The sequence below is a fragment of the Dioscorea cayenensis genome, chromosome 12, assembly GCF_009730915.1.
Source record: "Dioscorea cayenensis subsp. rotundata cultivar TDr96_F1 chromosome 12, TDr96_F1_v2_PseudoChromosome.rev07_lg8_w22 25.fasta, whole genome shotgun sequence".
NCBI classification, from domain to species: Eukaryota; Viridiplantae; Streptophyta; class Magnoliopsida; order Dioscoreales; family Dioscoreaceae; genus Dioscorea; species Dioscorea cayenensis.
Genome location: NC_052482.1, coordinates 19,656,966 through 19,678,991, shown reverse-complemented (window position 1 = coordinate 19,678,991; position 22,026 = coordinate 19,656,966). Strand labels below are relative to the sequence as shown.

At 31.5% G+C, this 22,026-nt stretch overlaps 2 protein-coding genes across 2 annotated transcripts; one reads left to right on the top strand and one right to left on the bottom strand.

Annotated features, from left to right (window-relative positions):
* The first annotated feature begins 5,057 nt into the window (after nt 1-5,057).
* On the top strand, nt 5,058-13,370 carry LOC120273955 (plant intracellular Ras-group-related LRR protein 8). The gene is given in 12 exon segments (XM_039280704.1): nt 5,058-5,261; nt 6,383-6,477; nt 6,950-6,988; nt 6,990-7,145; nt 7,964-8,074; nt 8,226-8,326; nt 10,751-10,888; nt 11,523-11,571; nt 11,662-11,727; nt 11,803-11,922; nt 12,193-12,322; nt 13,091-13,370. Coding segments are annotated over 11 exon segments (1,191 nt in total). The 5' UTR covers nt 5,058-5,062; the 3' UTR covers nt 12,310-12,322; nt 13,091-13,370.
* On the bottom strand, nt 13,174-20,106 carry LOC120273280 (sister chromatid cohesion 1 protein 1). Its single transcript, XM_039279908.1, is given in 21 exon segments — nt 13,174-13,256; nt 13,847-13,959; nt 14,056-14,143; nt 14,700-14,833; nt 15,018-15,077; nt 15,079-15,106; nt 15,197-15,300; nt 15,365-15,548; nt 15,622-15,790; nt 15,934-16,089; nt 16,183-16,253; nt 16,671-16,828; nt 17,186-17,264; nt 17,387-17,459; nt 17,776-17,875; nt 17,998-18,074; nt 19,497-19,516; nt 19,628-19,672; nt 19,748-19,806; nt 19,897-19,965; nt 20,049-20,106. Coding segments are annotated over 21 exon segments (1,923 nt in total). The 5' UTR covers nt 20,102-20,106.
* Nucleotides 20,107-22,026: the final 1,920 nt, after the last annotated feature.

The following is a 22,026-nucleotide window of genomic DNA, read 5'->3' as shown; positions in this document are numbered from 1 at the left end:
GTAAATTTTTATATATACACCACAAAGAATTACACTTTGATTGGTGGGAAATTATTTTTTTAATATATATAGGAAAGTACTCATAAATTATCAAGGATGTTATGTATGACCAATAAAGGTGGTAAAAATATAAAATACCTTGCAAATTTCTGATAATTTAAGTTTTTTTAATTAATTATTTTTATAAATTATATTCTTATCTTGTTTTTGTTCTTTTCTTTTCAACTTTGAGCTCACTCTTGACCGAAAGATCTCTTGCATGACTCTATTATCTGAGTGGAATTATCGATCACCCAACCTAGTAAGATAGGAGGGTCTCCCATGCCTCTAGTGAATTGGGTCAGTTGAAAACTGTAGCTCTAAATAAGTTCTTTATTGTTAGCTAAACTCTCTCGATCCCTAACAAATAATGTTGACTACAAAAAATAAAATAAATTGTATAAGTAAAATGGCGATTTGAGCAATGGTGTAATATTTTAAAAATCTATGAATTTAATGGCTATTCAAAAAGTAATAAGGAGTGAAGTTTTTTTTCTTATGTAATTTTGATTTTATCTAAGTTCCACCTGCAATCACTTATAAAAATATATATATATATATGGTTAAATTTACCTAACCAACAAATCAACTTGAGAATTCAAATTCCACTGAGTTTATTTATTAAAAAAATATAGATAAACTAAAGTTAAATATTTTTTTTATAAATACGATAAACACATATACAATCAAAAGAATGCGTACAAGTCTATAATTCATCCAATTTATATACCTTTACCCAATGATATGGGTTCAGCATGTAAACTCACACTCACAATCAAAAACACATTATTGTTATTATATTTAATTAGACTTGAATTTGGAGTTTTTAAATTTTTACAACTTTTTTATGCAGTGGTTATGAATATTTTGGTAAAACTAAATAATATTAAAAAATAATTTATTTTTACTTTATTAAAAATTCTTATAATTTATTAATAACTAATAAATAAAATCAGTTTATTTTTATTTGTCTTAACGGAGAAGAAATTAATGTCACATTATTATAAAAAAAGCGATTAAAAGAAAAAGTAAAAACAAACAAAAGGCGATTGCCACGAACATGATTAAACATTATTAAAATCAAAGTTTGAAGCTGTCCTTTGGAAAAGGTAACATTTGATACAACATTTAAATTTTTATTTATTATACTAATATATGCCCATTCAAATCAACATGGACTTTTATGAGAAAATTAACTTATTCTAAAATGTAACAGTTAGGTATGGAGTGAATTAAGCGCCTACTTGTCGCGCCATATCATTATTATTATATTTTGTATTTTTTATTTCACTATCATTATTTTTATTTTTTGATAAAATAAATAAACCGTGTCAGAGATATATGCGTAAATAATGAGTTAATATCTCACCCCACCTATTCCCTTATTCTACATGAGCTAAAGTTCGAACTTGTCTCCTTGATAAAAACATAAACACCTTACGCAGAGGATTCGAGTATTAATAGACTAACAAATAGTTACCAGATGATTATGTGTTATCTAATTTAAATATAAGTTTTTATAATTAATTTCAATTGTTTGTGTAATTACATATTACTAATTCATTTCATCTTTTTTTCATGATTTGGCTAACCTCTTCGTAAACCCACTTCTTGAATTTGCTTATAATATGCCACGTAGGATAAGAATAGCTAAATGGAATACAACTACTTGTGATTCATACATGCTACTGGCTACACTTAAACTATGAAAAGTAGAGAATGGTTTAAGACTCATTCATTCAAAGAAATCAAAATTAATGTACAACAAAATAAATATATGATCTAGATGTTGCCATGCTATCTTTTTGTTTCGTATCTTTTTTAATAACTACATAGTTTATATGTTTCATTTTTAATATTTATGTATTTAATAACATTTGGCTTATTCTTGCAAGAGATTTATACCTACTCTTCATATCTCATTCCACAATAGGCTCTTACCCATGGATGATTACATCTAATTATTAAAAACAATTAAATAATCATGTGATTAGCATAAAAAAATATTTGTACTTATTCGAATATATTTTTGGTTTTTCTGGTGTTCTTGAAAATCTGATTGGAGATCCAATAATGTATTGGGAGAATTAAATATTAATGGTAGCTTGGTACAATTAATAGAAGGTTGTAGTATTATTAAAGCAAATAGTTTTACATTTGAATCATTATATATATATATTATTTATTAAGAGATTTTTTTTATAGAACTGTTAATTAATACTTCTGATTCCAACGCGTTTAAAGCTCATAATAAAAAATTTAATATATATATATATATATATAAATAGGACATATTCCACTTAAGAATATATAACAATAGGCTCTTACGCATGGATGATTACATCTAATTAATAAAAACAATTAAATAATCATGTGATTAGCATAAAAAAAATGTTCATATTTATTTGAATATATTTTTGGTTTTTTTGGTGTTTTTGAAAACTCTGATTGAAGTACCAATAATGTATTATGAAAATTAAATATCAATGAGTTGGTGCAATTAATAGAAGGTTATATTGTTGAAACAAATAGTTTTGCATTTAAATTATTATATGTATAAAAATTATTTATTAAGAGATTTATTTTTTATAGAACTGTTAATACCGCTTATTCTAACGCGTTTAAAGCTCATAATAAAAAACTTAATATATATATATATATATATATATATAAATTGGACATATTCCACTCAAGAACATTTCCTCCATGCACGTCTCGTCAACGATCAGATTGACGCCAAAGTAATCAACTGATCACAATGGACGAGTTCCTACCAAAAATGAGCATCAATTGATTGAGTCCATTGTGTACTTTTATAATATCAAAAGTCATTATAAAGATTGTTTCCATACCGAGCACTTGGATCATTTGGTAAAGTTAGTAACATATCCGTTTACTTTTTCTTTTATAGTAATACTTCACATCAATAATAATAAATCATAAATTATATTTTAACAAATTAAAAGACATGTAATTTTTTTAATGATATAATTACCACTTTAGTCTTTCTTTACCCATTTTAGTGGATATATTGAGTATTTTTTTATTTGTATTATTTGTATTTTAAATTTAAAAATATTAGTACAGTGAAGCGAGTAACAGACATGACTTTTGGCATTGGTCTTTTAATGACATGACACATTATATAACAAAATTATTTAAAAAAAAAAATCAAAGTATGTAAAATAGCTGATTTTGATAAAGTATTCTATACAGCCGTGAGCATAACTAATCCCACAATCAAAGCCAGCAAAGTAAAGTATTGAGGTAAAAAAATTTTTTGTAGAGTACCAAATTATAATATTTTTTTTTAATTTTAGCTTTAAACTTCAATTTGAATCAAAATGGTTATTTAACTTCAATTTTATTTTACCAAATAGTTATCCAAGAGATTTTGATCTTTTTTTTAAGATGTAAATGCCAAAAATTTTCTATTATGACGTACATGACACACTGTCCACATAGATGGTAATTCTATTTTATTTGCTAATAAAAAATTTTTAATATTAGATCATCAAAAAATAAACCAAATTTTTTTAGGTAATCATCTAGTGAAATAAAGTTAAAGTTAAATAACTATTTTGATTGAAAATTGAAGTTTGGATCCTAAAATAAAAAGAAAAAACTATAATTTGATGCTATATCTAAAAAATTTACCCCAAAGTATTTCTGTTGAAGCTCGCCATAATGCGAGGCTCACGCCAACAAAGTCAAACTTGTTTCAACCCATTTATAACCTTCAACCAACCCTTCATTGGCCCCAAAATATATAAACTATGTATTTCACTCCCTCTTCAGATTAAAAAATAGAAATTAAAAAAGTATTAAGTAGTCTAATGGTATGTCAAAAAAGTATAAGGGAGAAGATAAAAGTTCGAATTCTTCTCTGGTAGTGCTATTTTTGTACTATTCATATGATGCACATTTGTGCACAGTACTGTTTATATATTATTCACAGATCTGGGTGTGGGTCTCCTTTGGGAGAACAGTAGTTTTACCCCTTCAAAATTACAGAGTAGGGGGATTTTCTTAGGAAGTTTGTAAGTCATCATAACTGGTGTAGCTTTGTACTTATCTATTATTTTGACAATCCCTTAAGTTGGGGGGCACTTGTCGTCTATTAGTAAAAAACAAACAAACAAACAAATAGTAGAACTAAAGTCATTTGCAGCTCGGTTGCATCACATGTCAAAGCACGAACGCATGACATTATCGCTAATTTAAAAATAATAAAAATTTGAAATATATATAATCATTACTTAATAAATGTAAATAATGAAAGTTTGAACTTTCAAGACAGTAAATAAGGCCATTGGATAAATTTTTGAGGATGTCACTAAGTTATAGCCATTTTTCATTTTGATCATTGTGTTTCAATTTGTATCGTTTTTGTCATCATATATTGATTTTTTCACCGCCCGATCACTCATGGATTTTCTGCTAATTTTGACTGACGTGGCAGTTAGAGATGCCAAATCACATTATATAAAAGTGTTTCCGCAGCCTAGCTGGACATGTCACCCATATGCCATGTCATCTAACCTTAACCCTATGTCATGTATAGAAATTAGTTGAACCTTATATCATGTATAGAAATTATTTGAATCAAGGACGATGACATGGTTAAGGTTAGATGACAAATGGCATGGCACAAGGCTGACATGTTCAATTTAGCTGGCATGTAAAAACACTTTTATATAATGTGATATGATATCTCCGGTTGCTACGTCAATGAAAATTACCCGATAATCTACAGGTGACCATTCAGTAAAAAAAATTAATACATAATAAAAAAAATACAAATTAAAACACAGTAATCAAAAAATAAAAAATAACAATAATTAAGTGACCTCCTCAAGAATTTATCAGTTAGTTTTCCAATAATGATTTTATCGGATCGGATCTGAAGAAATCCAGTTGGATCTTGCGGATCGGGTTCGCCTTAACGGGTCTAAAATCACCCGTTATTGGACCATAGAGCTTCCCTATATAAAACCTACCGTCCAAACACCCTCGGCAAGCCATGGAGGACGAGAGGAGCGATGCCGGAGTACATGGCGACGCCGGAGACGACAAACCTCCGGTGATCACCGTCCGCGTGAAGTTCCATGGAAGGACGATCCCAGTCTCCATCTCGCTTGAATCCACCGTCCGGGACCTCAAATCTTCACTGCAGCCCCTGACCAATGTCCTCCCTCGTGGGCAAAAGCTCATCTTCGAAGGTACCTCTTCCTCTCACTTCTCCATCGGTTCTGGATTACTTCTATGTTGCTTGAGGTCTCACTTGCTTTGATCTAAGTTCTTGATTGGGTTCTTTGGTTTTCGCAAGATTTAGGGTTTGATTCGATTAGGGTATGCTTTCTGTCGCTTGGATTTTGTTGCGGATCGATTAGCATTTCGTCATGGTTTTGGTTTTATTGTTCTTGAATCTTTCTGTTTTGCCCTAGATCTCCTTTTTGCGTTTTGGCCAAAACCCAATTTCTTTTTGTAAATATTTAAGTTTCCACTATAATGGAATGTGATTTCACTCTCATGAGTGTGTTTGTGAGGGATGAAAAACTGGTGATGATTTGGGGTTCTTGAATCTTTCTTGTGTTATCAAGCGCCTCAATTTATCTTCCCAAAAACCTTTGCAAGTTTACTTCAGTGGTTCTATGCAAGATTTAGGGCTTGATATGCTTGGATGCGCTTTAGTTTTAAACCCCTGTATTTGTACGTGTTTCACTTGTTTTTGGTCACTTTTCAGGCAGAACCATTTTGAATCCATTTCTTTCTTCTAAAACTTCTAGGTTCAGTTGTATTGGAATATGCTTTCACTCTCATGCATGTGACTTAAAGATTAAAAACTGTTCATGATTTAGTGTTGGTTAGCACAGAGATCAATTTATTTTGCTAAACTTCTTTCCAGGTTCAATTTATTGGTCCTTTGTGAGATTTTAGGGTTTTGTGCTATGCACTTTGTTTTAGTTATAAGACCTTATTTTTGTTTGTGCATAACTTATTATTTATAGGTCAATTTTTTCTTGGTTTTGGTGCAAGATTTAGTGTTTTATTCCATTTGTGTGTGTATTCACTGCCATGCATATGTTGGTGATTGAAATGTTGGCCATGATTTTTGAATGCATGGACTTTGAACCCTTTTATGCTACTAAGAATCTCACCTTTTGCTTGATTAAAACCATTCTGTTCAGTTATGTTCTGCTAATCATCCATAAAAATTTGATAATGATATGCCTTTGAGCAGTTCAATGCATTTCTTAGAAGATGTCGGTGTTCTTGAAAGGCATTGGTAGAGATGCAGCTAACTTGGCAAGATTTTGTTATTAAAAACTTTGCTTGGCAGGTAAAATTCTCAATGATGCGTCAAGCTTACAGTCATCTAAAGTCACAGAAGGGTCCAAAATGATGATGATAGCATCTCAGGGCTTACATCAAGGGGTAGTGTCAATAACTTATGAATTTTCTTGAACTTATTGACAACTTCTTAGATAATATGACAGTTGATTTCTAACTTTGTACATAAAGCTTTTCATTTAGTTTCTTCTGATAATATGATAATAAATTACTTTCGTTGCCTTTTGATATAAAATTCTTTACTGCTACCACTCTGTATGGTAGTGGTGGAAAAAACAATGTTGAGCATCAAAGGCTATTCTAAATATTGTTGGTAAAGCACAATTAAAAAAAAAAAATCCAACTTTGAGTAGGATATTTACAACCATTTCCTGCAAAAGATGCATATATTGCCTTTATCATTATCCTTTTTTAAATTCTTTGCATTTTCTTTCATTTTCTACGTTCCTTTCGTTTATTTTACACTCCATTTTTTGTTTACTGTTTTTCTGAATATGTTTAAGTTATTCAAAGCTAATATATGAAATAAAAGTAATCATTTTGCTTCTGCTAACAGGATGGCCCTATTACCAATGATCCCTTCTTCTAAATCATCCAACTTAAGTAATAATGTGCGCCTCCTTAAAAGCAAGGCAGAAGTTCAGAAGAACAATTTTGGTTCAGCTCGTGAGATGAAAACTACACTGACTAAAAATCAATCAGATCATTGGAGAATAACTGGTGTTGTCGCTTTGTCAGAGTGCCAGTTGAAGGTTTGATTTTTATTGCTTATAGTTTACTCTTAATAGTCCTTAGTTCTATACATTTAAGCCAGGAAATGATGTAAAATATCAGTAACTAATATATCTGAAATTTTCTTGGCACTTTTTCTTGTTTCTATGCCTTGTTATCTACTTGCAATTTTATTCTGATTTCCTTAATTTGTGTCTTATGTGGTATATAATTGTTAGAGGACTTTCCTTGAATTAACATCTTATCAACCTATTGAATGATTTTAATGATTTCCACAATTATTTGATAATTATTTTTCCTATGATATTTTTGTTTTATGAGTTGTGTAAATAAGAAAGAATTATAAGGCAATGATGAATTTGCTTGTGTTCTACCTCAAATAATCTCAAATGTTTCTAGTTATGGCATTCAGTTCATTTTCTTTTTCATAGCAGTGTTGTATGCATTCAATTTGAGTTAGTCTTTAATATTAACTCGTGTATTTTTATCTCTAAAGCTGAACCAAATCACACTATTTATCTTGGTCTTAGGTTATGAAATGGAAAAAATAAAGCTTTTGGTTTGATTTATTTTTTTAAAAAAATAATTTGGATCAATTTTGGTCAGTTTGTTTATATGTAACATCAATCTAAAATTGAATTGGATATGATTTTGTTTGGAAATTTGGATCTAAACAACACGAACCATTGTTTTGCTAAAGTCCTTATTTTATTGCTTGCAAACTTCTCAACTTGTTCCTATCAGATGAACTAGCACTTTCCTTACTGATATATTGAATAACTACAATGTATTTTCTTGTGAACTTTACAAACTCATGCATGTGTTTTTAAGTTGCTAGGTTCTACCGGAAGAAGTATGGAATTGTGGAGATAAAATAAGAGTACTGGACGCCAGCAATAATTTTATTCAAGAAGCACCAGCTAAAATTGGTTTACTGAAATCATTATATGTAAGCACTTCTTTATCCTTGGTGTTTGGTTAATATGTGTTTGCGATGTTATTTATTTATTATCCTCTTTAGTACATGTCTGTTTGTCACTTTCATTACTTTAAAGTGCATGATATATTTGATGACATTTTTTCTATAATTTTTTGTGCAGAAACTCATCCTAAATGCAAATGAAATTTCGGATAAGGGAACTAGTTGGGAAGGCCTGTCATCGCTTAAGTCTTTAATGTTTCTTTCTCTAAACCAAAATTAGTAAGTACTAGTTTGGTTGTTTGTGGATTTCATTTAAATTAGTTCTTTACCTTCCTGGAATGAAAGAAAGCTAATACCTATATTTCTAATGAAGATCAAATAAAAATCATAGTCTAGTTGTCACAATTCAAGCAAGGAATCTTAATTTATAGGATTAAGAGATTTCTATAAGTGCTGCTTTCTTAGGGTTGAGAAGAGCTGCATAATGAGCCGACGTCTGTTTCATCTTAAGATCTAGCAAATAGCCTATTTAGAAGTTGAAGAATGTCGAATGCCATGTTAGAGAATCTTATCTTAAGTCTGTTTATCCTACAAGAATTAACCCTTAAGCCGCTAAAATCACAATATTTTGTTATTTCCTTCCTTTTTTAGAATTATGAGGTTATTGTAGGTTCATGTCTTCCAATTGGCATATTACTAATTAGTTCAGTTTATATCGTGGGAACGTTCAATTAAGAAACCAAATGATAATAATGAGATAATTAATATAAAGAAGAGAATTTTTTTATCATATATTTGATATACATATCTTAAGCTGTGGTTTAACCCTACTTTGCAATTATAAGTGACATGGAAAACGTAAACCAGGTGATATGCATTTAAACTAATTAGGTTTTTAGGGTTCTATATTTCTTGCACCTTAGCAAAAGTTAGTTGCACCACTAAGCTGCCAGTTTTGGCCACCATATTTGTAAATTTTCATGATTGAGACTTCTAAGATAAACTCTGATGATTTCAGTATTCTTTATAAGATTGTTTTCCTGAACCTTTGAGAAAGAATTAAGATTCAACAATTTGCTGCTTCAAGGTGACTTTGAGTCTTCACTTTCCAAGACTCTTTGCTCTTGAGGAAGAATCTCAACTTTAAACTATTCTCCTTGAGAGACAAATGAGCTTTTGTCATCTTTTTTAGCTTGAACTTTTAGGAAAAAGTTGTTGATTTACTTTACATGTGTTTGAGTGTGAAGAAGGTTTTGGCGACATATATCATGTAAATTTTAATGGAATTAACTAATATTGAGTATTAAACTCTTTTATGTGGGAAGTTTAGTTTTTATTATAGATGTGAAAGAGATTTAACACTCTCTAAGCAGACTGTCCTTTGAGAAGAACATGGCTTTCAGCATTTATTGAGTGTTAAATTGAATACAACATTCGTCCAACTAAATCTTCTCTGAGAATCATCTGGACTCTCCTCCACTGAGAAGAGTTCTAGGGCTATCCATCCTCCTTTCGGGCTTCATCACTTGTGGGAGACCCTTGAGTAATAAATCACTTTTAAAAATGAAACCTTGCTATTAGGAAAAACTTGAATTTCATTTAAGGTGACCCCTCGTATGAGAGGATCCTCAACCTTAAACCCATATCAGGCTTAGAACTTTTGAGTGATAAATAACCCTCCAAATGAACCCTTTTATGACAGTTTTTTGAACTTTAAACTTTCCACTTCCAAAGAAAACTTGGGCTTCATATAAGATACCTTCTACAAGAGGACCATGAAGTGATAGGCCGCTCTCCAAAGTGAAAACTTACCATGATATCTGTTTGGATTTAAGCTTTCCTCATTTATGGAGAGGTTGGATTTGATTCAGGATGAGATTTGACCTAAGTGATGAGTTGTGAGCTCCTGTCTTCATCTTGATCTCCCTTTTATTCTTTTTCTCTTTCCTTTTTATCTTCGTATCTTGGAAAATCTATCTGAATGTGTATTCACTCTTCTTTTATTCTTCTTCTTGTTGTTCTTCTTTCTTCTTCCTCTTTTTTTTTTAATTTATTTTGTTTAACCGAGAGATCTTTTGGGTTGTTTAAATCATTCTTTCAAGTGACAATTTTGTAGTTGCTAACATATCCCCCGGATTGATAAGGTTTTATTTTAAATTTAATGAAATTAGGATTTAAATCCTAATATATTTTAATTCAATTTAAATGGGTATAAGCAATACTGTTTACCATATACTATGGTAAGATGCCTTTGCAGATACTACTCACCATTACTTCTTCTTCTTCAGTCTTTTTTTTTTTGTTGGTGTGATGAGTTTCAATAGCTAGGGGTTTTAACAAGTGATATTTTCTATAGAGTTTACCTAACGTTCATCAAATTATCATTCGAATTTCTATATGTTTGGAAGAAAGTTTTCTTTGGTATTTGCATCCAATTGAAATTCTTGTAGGAGTCTTTTTTTTGTTAGACTTAGAAAGCTTTTGTGCTGGAATGTTAAATAGTTGCTAGATGGCCAAGAATGTGTTACATAAGAGTAAGTAGTCTCTAACTATAGTTTTAATATTTACTTTTTTACCTGGCTCATCTGTTTTCTTTTTATTGAAGAATCTCAAGATGCATGGTTCAATACCTGTATGTGATGTTCTTTTATTTGTGTAACTTTAGCAAGCTGACTTTCTGACTGATCATTTACTCTTTTGCAGCCTTACAACTTTGCCCTCTGCATTGGGATCCTTGACATCGCTTCAACAGCTTCATCTGGCTAATAACAAGCTGGCAAACTTGCCTCCTGAATTAGGATTATTGAATCAACTCGAAATTCTGAATGTTCGGAACAATAGGTGTGTGTGTTTTTATTATGATTATGTGGTATTCATTGTTGATAGTAGATGTGAGTTGGTGCGCTGTTAAGGTAGCTTGTTCTCAACTCGGTTTCTCAGGTTTAGTTGAGGGACTTTTTTATGTGTGGTAAGACTTGAACATGTAATTCAGACTAGTGGAAGCCTTATCCCCAGCTACAGTTTTAGTAAATATTGGTTGTAAACTTGATAAGTTCGGAAAGTGCAAAGCATGTAAGTATTTTGCCATCAAATCTTGACTAAGGTCTGAAATGACCTAGGTGGTACTTATGACCACATTCTGATGAACTAGAACTAGGGCCTAAGTACTAGTCATAGAATCATAACCTTCTGTTGATACATTGGCTGGGATTATATATATGCTAACCATCAACTCCCTGATCGTAGTCCTTAAGCTATCTTCCTGGTTCTATTATGCTTGCGGTACAATATGACTGCTCTTAAGTTATCCATCAACAACTATGCTGTCACATGATTTATATGACTCATTTGCTTGCTTTGAGTATTTGGGTGCACAATAGAACTTAATCGTGAATTTATTTATTTATTTTTTTCTCTCTCTTAAGTACCTCATAATAGTTCCTTCTATTGTTTCTGCAATATTGGTTTCTTACAGGATAAGCTCAGTCCCATCTTCTATTGGAAATTGTTCTTCTCTTATTGAGGTATTCCCTTTGAACTTTATGGAAATCTTTGTCAAGAGAGTTTCAGTAAGGAAGTATCTTCTATGATTAGTTTGTCTCTCAATGATGCAGATTGACTTGTCGTCAAATCTCTTGGTTGAGTTGCCAGAGACTGTTGGAAACCTGACAAATTTGAAGGTTTTGTTTCTCAGTTGCCACCATCATTGACTCATTTTGAAAACAGAAGTTAAAATTATGTTATACATCATGCAGGCCTTGCATCTTAGTAACAACGGACTTAAATCTCTGCCGCCTTTGATGTTTAAGATGTGCACTCAGTTGTCCACTCTAGATCTTCATGGCACAGAAGTCACAAATGATGTCCTTCGGCAGGTTTGTCTAACTACTATAATATTCCTGATAATGCTTTTGTTGGAACCTGTGTCTCTATCATCCATTTCACTATGTTCATGCATTGGTTGTCTCAGTAGTTGGATTTCTCTCAAAAGCCTATAATGCACACTCATGAGAATGAAATACAATTTGATACAGATCACAGTCCCAAAATTAAATAACAAATGTGTAGGGGTTTCCGTCTGTACTCCATACTCTCTAATTGCTGGCTTTCTTCAGTTGAACATCATTTTGCTTGGTGGAATGTAGGTTGAAGGATGGGAAGCTTTTGATGAGCGGCGTCGAGCCAAGCATCAGAAGCAACTTGATTTTCGTGTTGGGTCGTCCGGGTCGTTTGATGAGGGTGCTGATGATGAGAGGAATTGATCCATCTTTTAAGGTACCCTTTTCCCCACATATGATAGTGGTGACAATATTACGTGATGTGATGTATAATTATTTGTGAACTCTGAGACATGCTTGGGAGAAAAAAAAAAAATAAAAAATAAGAGAGCGGAAGTAGGGTTGGATAACAGGGCTACGCCCAATGTCCACCATGCATGACAGTCACAGGGATGCGGCCCAGCAACTAACCGGTCTAGGCTGGACCAGTTCTGGGCCACTGCCTGAAATTTATTTTTTTACACTCAACATTTTAAAAACATTTAAAATGATTAAAAACGAATAATTACTTAAATAATTTTGCATTGCAAAGTTATTTGTTTTCATAACTAGATCCATTTATGAGTTGCTTTTTATTTTGGCATCTAGTAAATTGACGTGCCCTCTCAAAATTTAGAACTTGTGCTTACATACTGCTTTTAGTAAATCAATTAAACATAAAAATAATAAAATAGTAGTTAGATTTTATACTAGAATCAATTAAAACTGCTATAGTTGACTTATTATATAGGATATATACTGTAATATTTGGCGGTTAAAAACAATTGTGAAACTCATTTTTAAGTGTAATAAAAAAAATAAAAACAATATTTTCAAAGTAGAAGGGGAGTACATGCATTCTCATGATTGAATACTGGTAACATGTGTAAAATTATCTAATGGGTTCATCTTACATATAATGATGCCCTTGATGCTACTAATGGAGATGTGTAGGCTAAAGTTATGTATAATAGTTATATGACTCAGTGCTGTACCATCATGCCAGGTATACCGTGTGAAAAAATTTGTGTAGTCAGTAACTGTTGTGGTGGCGGAAGTAAAAATTCTTGGGAGGATAATACCTAAAGACTACATCTTGTGCCCTCTGGAGATGGTGATATCTCCGTAAGCCTCAATCTGCTCAACCTTGATAAAGTCTAGTGTGGCTAGCACTGCAACGACCAACATAATACTCTGCTACTTAAAAGCGAAAAATTATGTCACATGCATTCAGAACAATTTTCTTTCAGAAGTTGATTTCCAGGTTTTAAATTAATTATAAAACAGATCAGATCTGTTTAAATTTACTCGTTCTTATTGCTTGTGAGTGCTTCAGCCGTTCTCACAATCAATAAGAAATTTGAAGCTAACGGGTTGATTAAAAAGAGTTCAGTAGAAATTTGAAGTATTAGTTCTTCTATTAAATACAGATAGTTTTAGTGTGAGAGTTTGATGCCATATTTAGTGTTAAGTATGTGCCTAAGCTTGATATCATTGAGGTTTAAGATAGGTAGGATAGGTATTAAAAATTGCAGTGAATATTTTTTTAGAAAGTAAAACTATCTAATTTATATCTAAGTAATGATAATTACTTTTAATGTTTAGTTTTTAATTATTTATTAAATTTTGGTTAATGTCATTTGTTAGTTGCTGGTTGGAGCTTCAGAGTTACTAGCTCCGCAACCCAACATTAGTTTGTTTTTTTTGTTTTTTTTGTATTTAAAATTGTTATAGAGGGCTTTCTAACAATAAAATTACTCACCACAAGTTTGGTAAAAGAGCTGAGCGGCCTTTTTCTTGCTCATCCCTAGCGCAAGCTGGTTAAGTGACTCAGACTGTGGGCCACCAGGTGTATCAAAGTGCAACTTCAGGTGCCTACACGCAGTGAAGAATGCACTTATGTTGAAAATTTATTAAAATATGCCATATGAAGCAAGAAACGACGCTATGCAAGTGGTCTTCCATACTTACGTTCTAATGGATTGCGTGATTCTATCGATTTGTGGGGCAGCAGTCACTGGTTGTGGCGTTTGAGTAGGCCCAGTTTCCACAATAAGGTCTGTGAGAACATTGATCATATGCTTAGTAAGAGAACACATACCCAGGTATTTGTTGAGATATATGCATTGATACTAGAATCAGCACACAACACATAAAGCAAAATTGCAATCGAAGTGACTTCATTTAACTAGCTAATTGCACATCCTTAGGGCATAAATCCTCTCAAGACTCTCTCCTTTTCCATCTACTCATCTCCATGGTTATTCTCAATGATGCACAAACAAAATATATATATATATATATATATAATTTCAATTTTTTTGTTTTGAGGCAAAAAGATTTGATTTAAAAACAACTGTTCATTGCAAAGAATGCAAACCTTTGCAATAAACCCAAAATTACACGAAATCACACAAACTGAACACTTACGAGACTACCAGTAAAATTACCAAACAAAAAAACGAAGGTAGAGTACTTAAGAAGAAATCAGGAGCAAGTCCAATCCAATAGCAAATAAGATACTCAAAAAGGTCAATAAAGATAGGGAAAATAAAGACATTCTTACCATCCACTTGAGGAGGTCTACCAAGTTTCAGTGCACACGTACCATCATCAGGTGTAGGGCCCATCTTCCGAGAGCCTCCTGATCTTGAAGTCTCTTGAATCCTGTTGCAATGGAAACTCCTCTTCAACTGGATCAAGGCTCCCCAAGGTGGTCCTTGACGAAGAACGTTGCTTTCTCTTGGACCTACGTAGAGGCCCCCCATCATCATAAAGCTTATTTTAAAGCTCTATTTTCAACTAGATATTTATTAAGCTTGCATGTAGAAAATCACCTTCTCAACTTTTGAAAAATATTTTATTAGAAAAATTATGCTAATGAGTGTGCTCAATTCTACAGCCTCTTCACTCAGCAAAAGGATATGCCCCACCTTAAAGAAGTTAATTGAATTTCCGGCTCTAATGGCACGTAAGCTTGGCGTGATGCTCCCTGAGCTGGAAAAAGATCTAAGACTCTGGCCTGTTGCATTTGAAAGAACGAAAGAACCATTGATTGGAACCATTTGTTAAGGAAAAGAAAGCAAGAAAGAAGAAGCTTTTTGCAAATTACCAGGGCTGCCAGGTGTGACAAAATGGTCGCTGGGTGCTCCTTGAAAACTCATGGTTTCAAAAGTTGGCTCTGAGCTTGTCAATGGAGAGGTCAATGAATGGCGAGCCTATGCAACCTCGAAGCTCATCTAGGGGCTTCAGTTCCAAATATTTCTAGTTAGATATCAACCTGTACGACTTGCAGTACTTAATTTCACACAGACAGACAGAATAACGGAGAAATAAACACAAGTGTAATACAGATTGGGGACGATGCTGAGGATTTGGTTCTTCCATTGAGTTTGAGGCCATCCTTTGTGATTCATCTGGTAGTGAATATGACGCCAACTTTTGTGGTACCTGTTGCGGCAAACCTTCTTGCCAGTAACAATCCAATTATAGTTAGCATGGTTTGAAGATACAAAGCGACAAGTAAGTGATGACAACCTGAATTTGAGCCAGGTCCAGACTTAACCTCTGTACATTTCCTCCACAGTGCCATCAGTGGTGCTGGGTATCTGAATTCACCAGGGAATTTCTCTAGACCAGAAATTAATGCTATAGGGGGGAAATCCATCAGGGTGCCAATCTTCGTGGAAAGAATAGGATTGAAAGGCTGCCATACCTCAACAGTAAAACTTGCTAATTAACAAACTGTTGCATGATATGTAATTATATAATGGGTAATAATAATAATAATAATAATAATAATAATAATAATAATAATAATAACTTCAGGATTTTTAGTTTGCATTTAACCTTGATTTTCCTTCCTCTTTTTGAAATGATATTGGAAGCATTATGAAGCCATGACTGATAAATACTTCCAGGGATCATTATTTGCTCATTGTCCATGATAATTTCTTGTTTCTTCTTTCTTTTTGAAGGGGCTCTTCTTTGGGCGTTCTCTGTAACCTGTTATATTTCACCAGAAGTAAGCTGTAAGTTTCGGCATTGGAACAATTATGTTATTTTTCTGAACTATAAATTAAATGCACAACAGTTTACCTGTGTAAAATCATTTCTGTCTTCCTGTCGTTCCTCTGCTTCTTCCCACTGATGACTCCTAACTGCAATATCTACAAGAAAATAGCTTCATCCAATCAGCATAAAACACTAAAGAAACATAACTCCATTACAAACTTCTTGCTTAAGCTATAGTATCCTCTTTGATTCTTACCTATTTGCCTTGCTTATAAATTATCACGTAATATGCAGTTAAATTTCATAACTGTACAACATAAACTAGTAACAAGAGAAAAGAAACCAGTGTTTTGAGCATAGGCTGCATGTCAAAGTACAAATGCAGCAGAAATATGAACTTGGGCATTCATCAACACTTTCATAATATCATGCAAAATTTGTGGTACACACACTCTCTCATGGAAAAAAGAAAAAAAGAAAAAAAAATGGCAATGGGTGAATATGGTATCCATCTAAATTGATAATAGAATTAAAGAAAAAAGAACACTTTAGTTTTGGAAATAGAAATACACCTCCTAGGGGATCCTCAGGATGGGGGGATGAGGTCAAAGGATTGGTTGGAGCTTGTGAGTGATCACCCAGTACGGAAGAAAGGGTAGATTGAACTTGTGGTTGTGGTACTTCTTGTGCATTCAAGTTTGGGATTTCTTCATCTTCTCCTATGTCAAACCTGCAAAAGTGGAGATACACGAGATAATAGCAAAAATCATCCAATCTAACTTTAAAGATAGATCATACCATTCTGTGGAAGATCTGCCTCTATTGTCATATCCTCATTTCCATACACAAGCTCATCAAGGTGAACAGAAAAAATGTTGGGCTAATTAATAAAAGATTCCAATATGATGTATTTTTATCCACATTCTACAAATTTGATGATGTTACCGTCCTAAACAAATCTTTAAGTAAAATGACAAAAATTGCAAGTGGAGTGGCATAAAATTGTTAATTTAAGCCCTTTTAATTTCAAGACAAAGCTTGTAAATTGCGAAAAATCAAACGAAACCCAACACAAAAAATTACTTGCCTCTCAAACCGATTATAGAAGTCCCTTTCTGCTGGACCAGAACCAAAATCATCAAACAATGTGATATTAGCAGCTTCAGCTGGTATAAAAGATAAAAGTGAGTATCATGTTGGAACTTTAATCATCTGTTTCTTTCTAGGGTTTTTTATGCATAGACACTATAAAAAAGATGAATTCCAGAAAGGATAATGAATTTCATACCTTGATGGTGAGGCTCCAAGTTATCTTCACGAGGATCAATGTTAATATAGTATTCATCTAAGTCATCCAATTGCTGTCATGACACATTACATAATTTAGAAAATCTGGCTTCAATTAGCATTTTAATCATAGGGAGAAAAAGAAAACAAAAGTCAATCTCAAGAAAGTCTAGGACTCATGCAGGTTGATCATAATCACTTGTTTAAGACCATAACGTACCAAAATATATACAATTAAGATTCACATATTGTCTTTGTGCCAATCACTAATATATAGCATATGAGCACTCAAATGGACTATAACAAAATTCCATTTACTAAGGAACAAAACATCAGTAAAAACAATGAAATAGATCCTCCTACAAAAAGGAGCTGAAGAAGTATCAGTACCATGCGTTGGAATTTCGGCGAGGAAACAAAGGTTCCAGAGAAGCTTGTTGTTTGACCCATCTCCATATCAATGTTTGCAGGTAGTGTGACGGCTTCATATCTACAAATGTTCAGCCACATGTCACACAGCAAGAATTAAAATTCTTTGAAGTTTGGAAGAACCTAATCCTAAAGATATGGACTTCTCAATGATTTTTCAAGAGGGAAAAATTAGGTACAAACTTGGCCTGCATTTTGCCTTTTGGGAGGACAGTCGGATCAGGAACAGCTTTAATTTTCCAAGCCTCATTAATCTCTATCTGAAAATTTAGCAATGCCAAAAAGGAAAAGAAGATAAACATAAATTCTCTTGATAATTAAAAAAGAAGGGAAAACAATGCATCTTTTAATGCTACTTACTCAAACAAACAGTGGATGAATTATTCATATCATAGTGAAAATTTGCGATCAAAAGTGGTTACTCATCTCGTGGTCTCACAATGAAAACAGATGAAGATGTTCAATACACTGACAAAAGCTTCATGAATAAATCGAACACATATGACATATAAAACTATGATATCAATGAATAATATCGTTACCATATATACGGCCAGGACAAGCATTTTCTATGAAACTCAGGGGGCCCACAAGAAATCTTCCAATAGAAACAAACCAACTATATAACCATTCACCAAACAAAATAAGGCCAACTGGAATATGGTACTTTGAAAATCATAGGAGATGGATATAGGAAAGACTAAATGGTTTTACCACACGAAAGACAATGGAAAGCAAAGACACACACGTGTTTTACCATATTTAGGCTGATAATAGGATCATTCTGTAATTTCAGAATTAGCACTGGAATCTTTTATTGTCTCAATGCTCATGCACAAGCAAACTTAACAAAATAGGATTGTCAGATAACCCAATATAAGCGTGAAATGTAATTTTAATTGATTGCAGACTAAAAAGCAATGAAAAATAATTCATTAATATATATATATAAATATATATATATATATAATCAAAAGTCTCAAAAATATATCATATTTTTTTTTAAAAAAAAAAAATAGATAAACCACAATTATATATCACATTTTGTAAAACTCTTTTTAATTTCTTTTTAAAAAATTGTCTTAAAATTATATTTACTTATGTGGCTTATCCACATTTCTTAAAAAAAATATTATTATTTGTATAAATGTATTTAAAACTATAAAGTTTATAGTTAATTAGAAAAACAAGCTTGTCTTATCAAGTGATATTATCTGTATAAAAAAAATTCATAAGTTTATTTTGAAATATAATTTTAGAAATTATATTATTTATATTATCATGAAAAACAATCTTGTTCTATTTTATAATATTATCTGTATAAAAAATCAACAAAATTAATTTTGAAATGTAACTTTTTGAAATGTAACTTTTAACTCAAAAAAATATATTATATTATTTGTATTACCAAGGAAAACAAACTCATTTAATCTAATGATCATATATCATTTGCTCATTTCCAATTTTAACATAGAATAAAGTACTGATCACCTCAATTAAACTATTTTCAAATATTCATTAACTACTTCATGTTTTTTTTTAATAAACCCTCATAAAATATATTCATGTCCTCTCTAGCAATATTTATCATTAAATTTAAGAAAAAAAATCCATAAACAAATGTAGATAATTAGGAAGATAAATAGAAAACCATGAAGAGAGGTTAGGGGGTTGAGAATTACCAGAAATCGAGTAACATCATCTGCAAAAGAGAAATCAAACAAATAAGATATCACAAGTTTAGCATCTCAAAAAAAAAAAAAGAATAATAATTAAAAAACACACACACACAGTAGTGATAAACGAAACCAACCATAAAGGAGCTTAACTTTTCTCTCATACACGATCACCACACCACCTACGATAAGAATCACAACAACGATAACATTCAAAGCAAACCAGATGTAAATATAACAATGGATGGATCCCTCACCCATGAGAATCCCAGAGAGCCGGAGCGCCATCGGAACAGATGGATTCAAGATTTCCTCACTACAACAAGAATTTCTCAAAAAATCCAATAAAAAACCCAAACAAAAAATATCAACAACATGATTCCGATCACAAGAACTCGCCACTCACCAGATCTTGATGATATCAAGCTTGTCCAACTTCCGCCGATTGATCTTGGCATGCATCGTCGCCGCCATCCTGCGAGATTCCAAACCCTAATCAAGAAAAACACCATAAATGAATCAAAAACATCAAATACCAAAGAAACCGCAGCTTGTCACCAGATCTGGCCGAGAGGAGCCTTCCTCGCCAGCAGCTGATGAGAATAAAACATCTTCTCTTCTACTGATACTACTGAGAAATCTCCAGAGCGATCAGAGAAGGAGAAGGGGAGAGAGCGAGAGATCGAAAGAGAGGGGTTGAGAGGAAGGAGATGAAATGGAGTTGAGAGGGAGAGAAGCTTCTCGGACAAGAAAGAGAGCGAAGCGAGCTCTATAACGGTCTCGAATGATACGTTCAGGGGCAAATCCGTAATTATAGGCACTAGGAGACTAGCCTACGGATTTGTTAATGATTAGTGGGGTTTTAAGAATGGAAAAGGGCTTTTTTTTTTATTTAAAAAAAATAATAAAAAAGGGGGATTGATAATAACTAGTTAATAGTTATTATTTATATATTTCTTAGTTTATTTTGTTTGGAGATTTTTATTTTAGAATTTTTTGGGATGGATATTGAGATGTATAATTGAGTCGATTGTTACTGTTATTTTATTATTTTGAATTTTTAAAATTTAAAAATATTGGGATGTATGATTAAGGTGCATTTTTTTTTGTTCTATTATTTTATTAGTTAAAACCTTTTAAGAATGAATCTAATAAAGGGATTGTAATTGGTATATTCTTGTTTGTTTCTTCCAATTCCTTTTTAAGAAAATGAATTTTTTTAACTAATGAGATTTATGTAATAAAATTTTTAATTTAGGTTTTACCTTATGATAGTGTATGCGTGTTTATTACTAATATAAATATTTTCTTACATTAAATAATTATAAACAAAAAATGATAAACAATTAAAATATTGTCAATTGTTTCAAATAGAAAGCAATTTTTTAAGGTAGTTTCACTCATGATTTAAGATTTTATTTGCTTAATTTATTTTTTTTATTTTTATTTTTATTTTATTTTTAAAAAAATGGATAAACCAAGTTGCTTAATTTATTTCACATGTCTTGTTTTTTTTTAAATAACAATAATCATGTTTTTTTAACAGTAACAACCGAGTGGTTATAACACATTTAATGTATTTTATGGATGATTATACTTTATTTTTCAGGCCTGGATATAAATTTATTTTGTCTTTTCTTATAATTTTTCAATTAATTTTTAAGATAAATTAAATTATTTCTTTCTTTTTCCCACGAAAATAAACCATTATTTATTTATTTTAATTTTTTAAAAAAAAAAATTTGGGAGAAAAAAGTAAAGTGTATTCTCAATAAAGTGTAATTAAACCATTGCAATTCCAGAATTTCAATGAGTTAAAAAAAAAAAAAAAAATTCAAAGCTTCCAAATTATGCTTTGGCTAGACTACCTTTGATTTTATGCTATATGGACAAATACACAAGTACTTGTGCTGATTTTCTAAACCACTCGTCTACTATGAGTTTTGCCTTCTTACTATTCCTATTCTCATTCATTAAATGATCACTTAAACAATATGTTAATTAAGCTCAGTCTATGAATTTGTGCATGTTTTCCTTCTTTTAATATTTTTTTTAAAAATAAACATGGGATAGACGTGCACAAAAATAGTTGCAATTCTCTTAAATAGTTACAATTTTAAAAGAAATTTTTGATCTTACGAGATATTGTGGGCACAAGAATAAACCCTTACTAATAAGACTAGAAACAGTTGATTTTACTATCTTGTGACTTATTCCTTACTTAATGCTCCCTCCATTTCAAAATATGTCGTTTAAAGATATTGTACAGGAATTAGCATTAAATTTTCTAAAATTTAATAAAAAATCAACAAAATTACTAAATTATCATTCTCTTAAAATGATATATTTTTTTTGACATTATAAATATTACTCTTTTTATTTATATGACTTAAAAAATTAAATATGTATAAAATTAAAAAAAAACAAATAAATATATTTTAATATTATAAAATGACAACTATTTTAGAATAATTTAAAAAAAATATAACTTATATTTGAAGACGAAAGGAGTAATAAAAATAAAAATAAAGGGAAA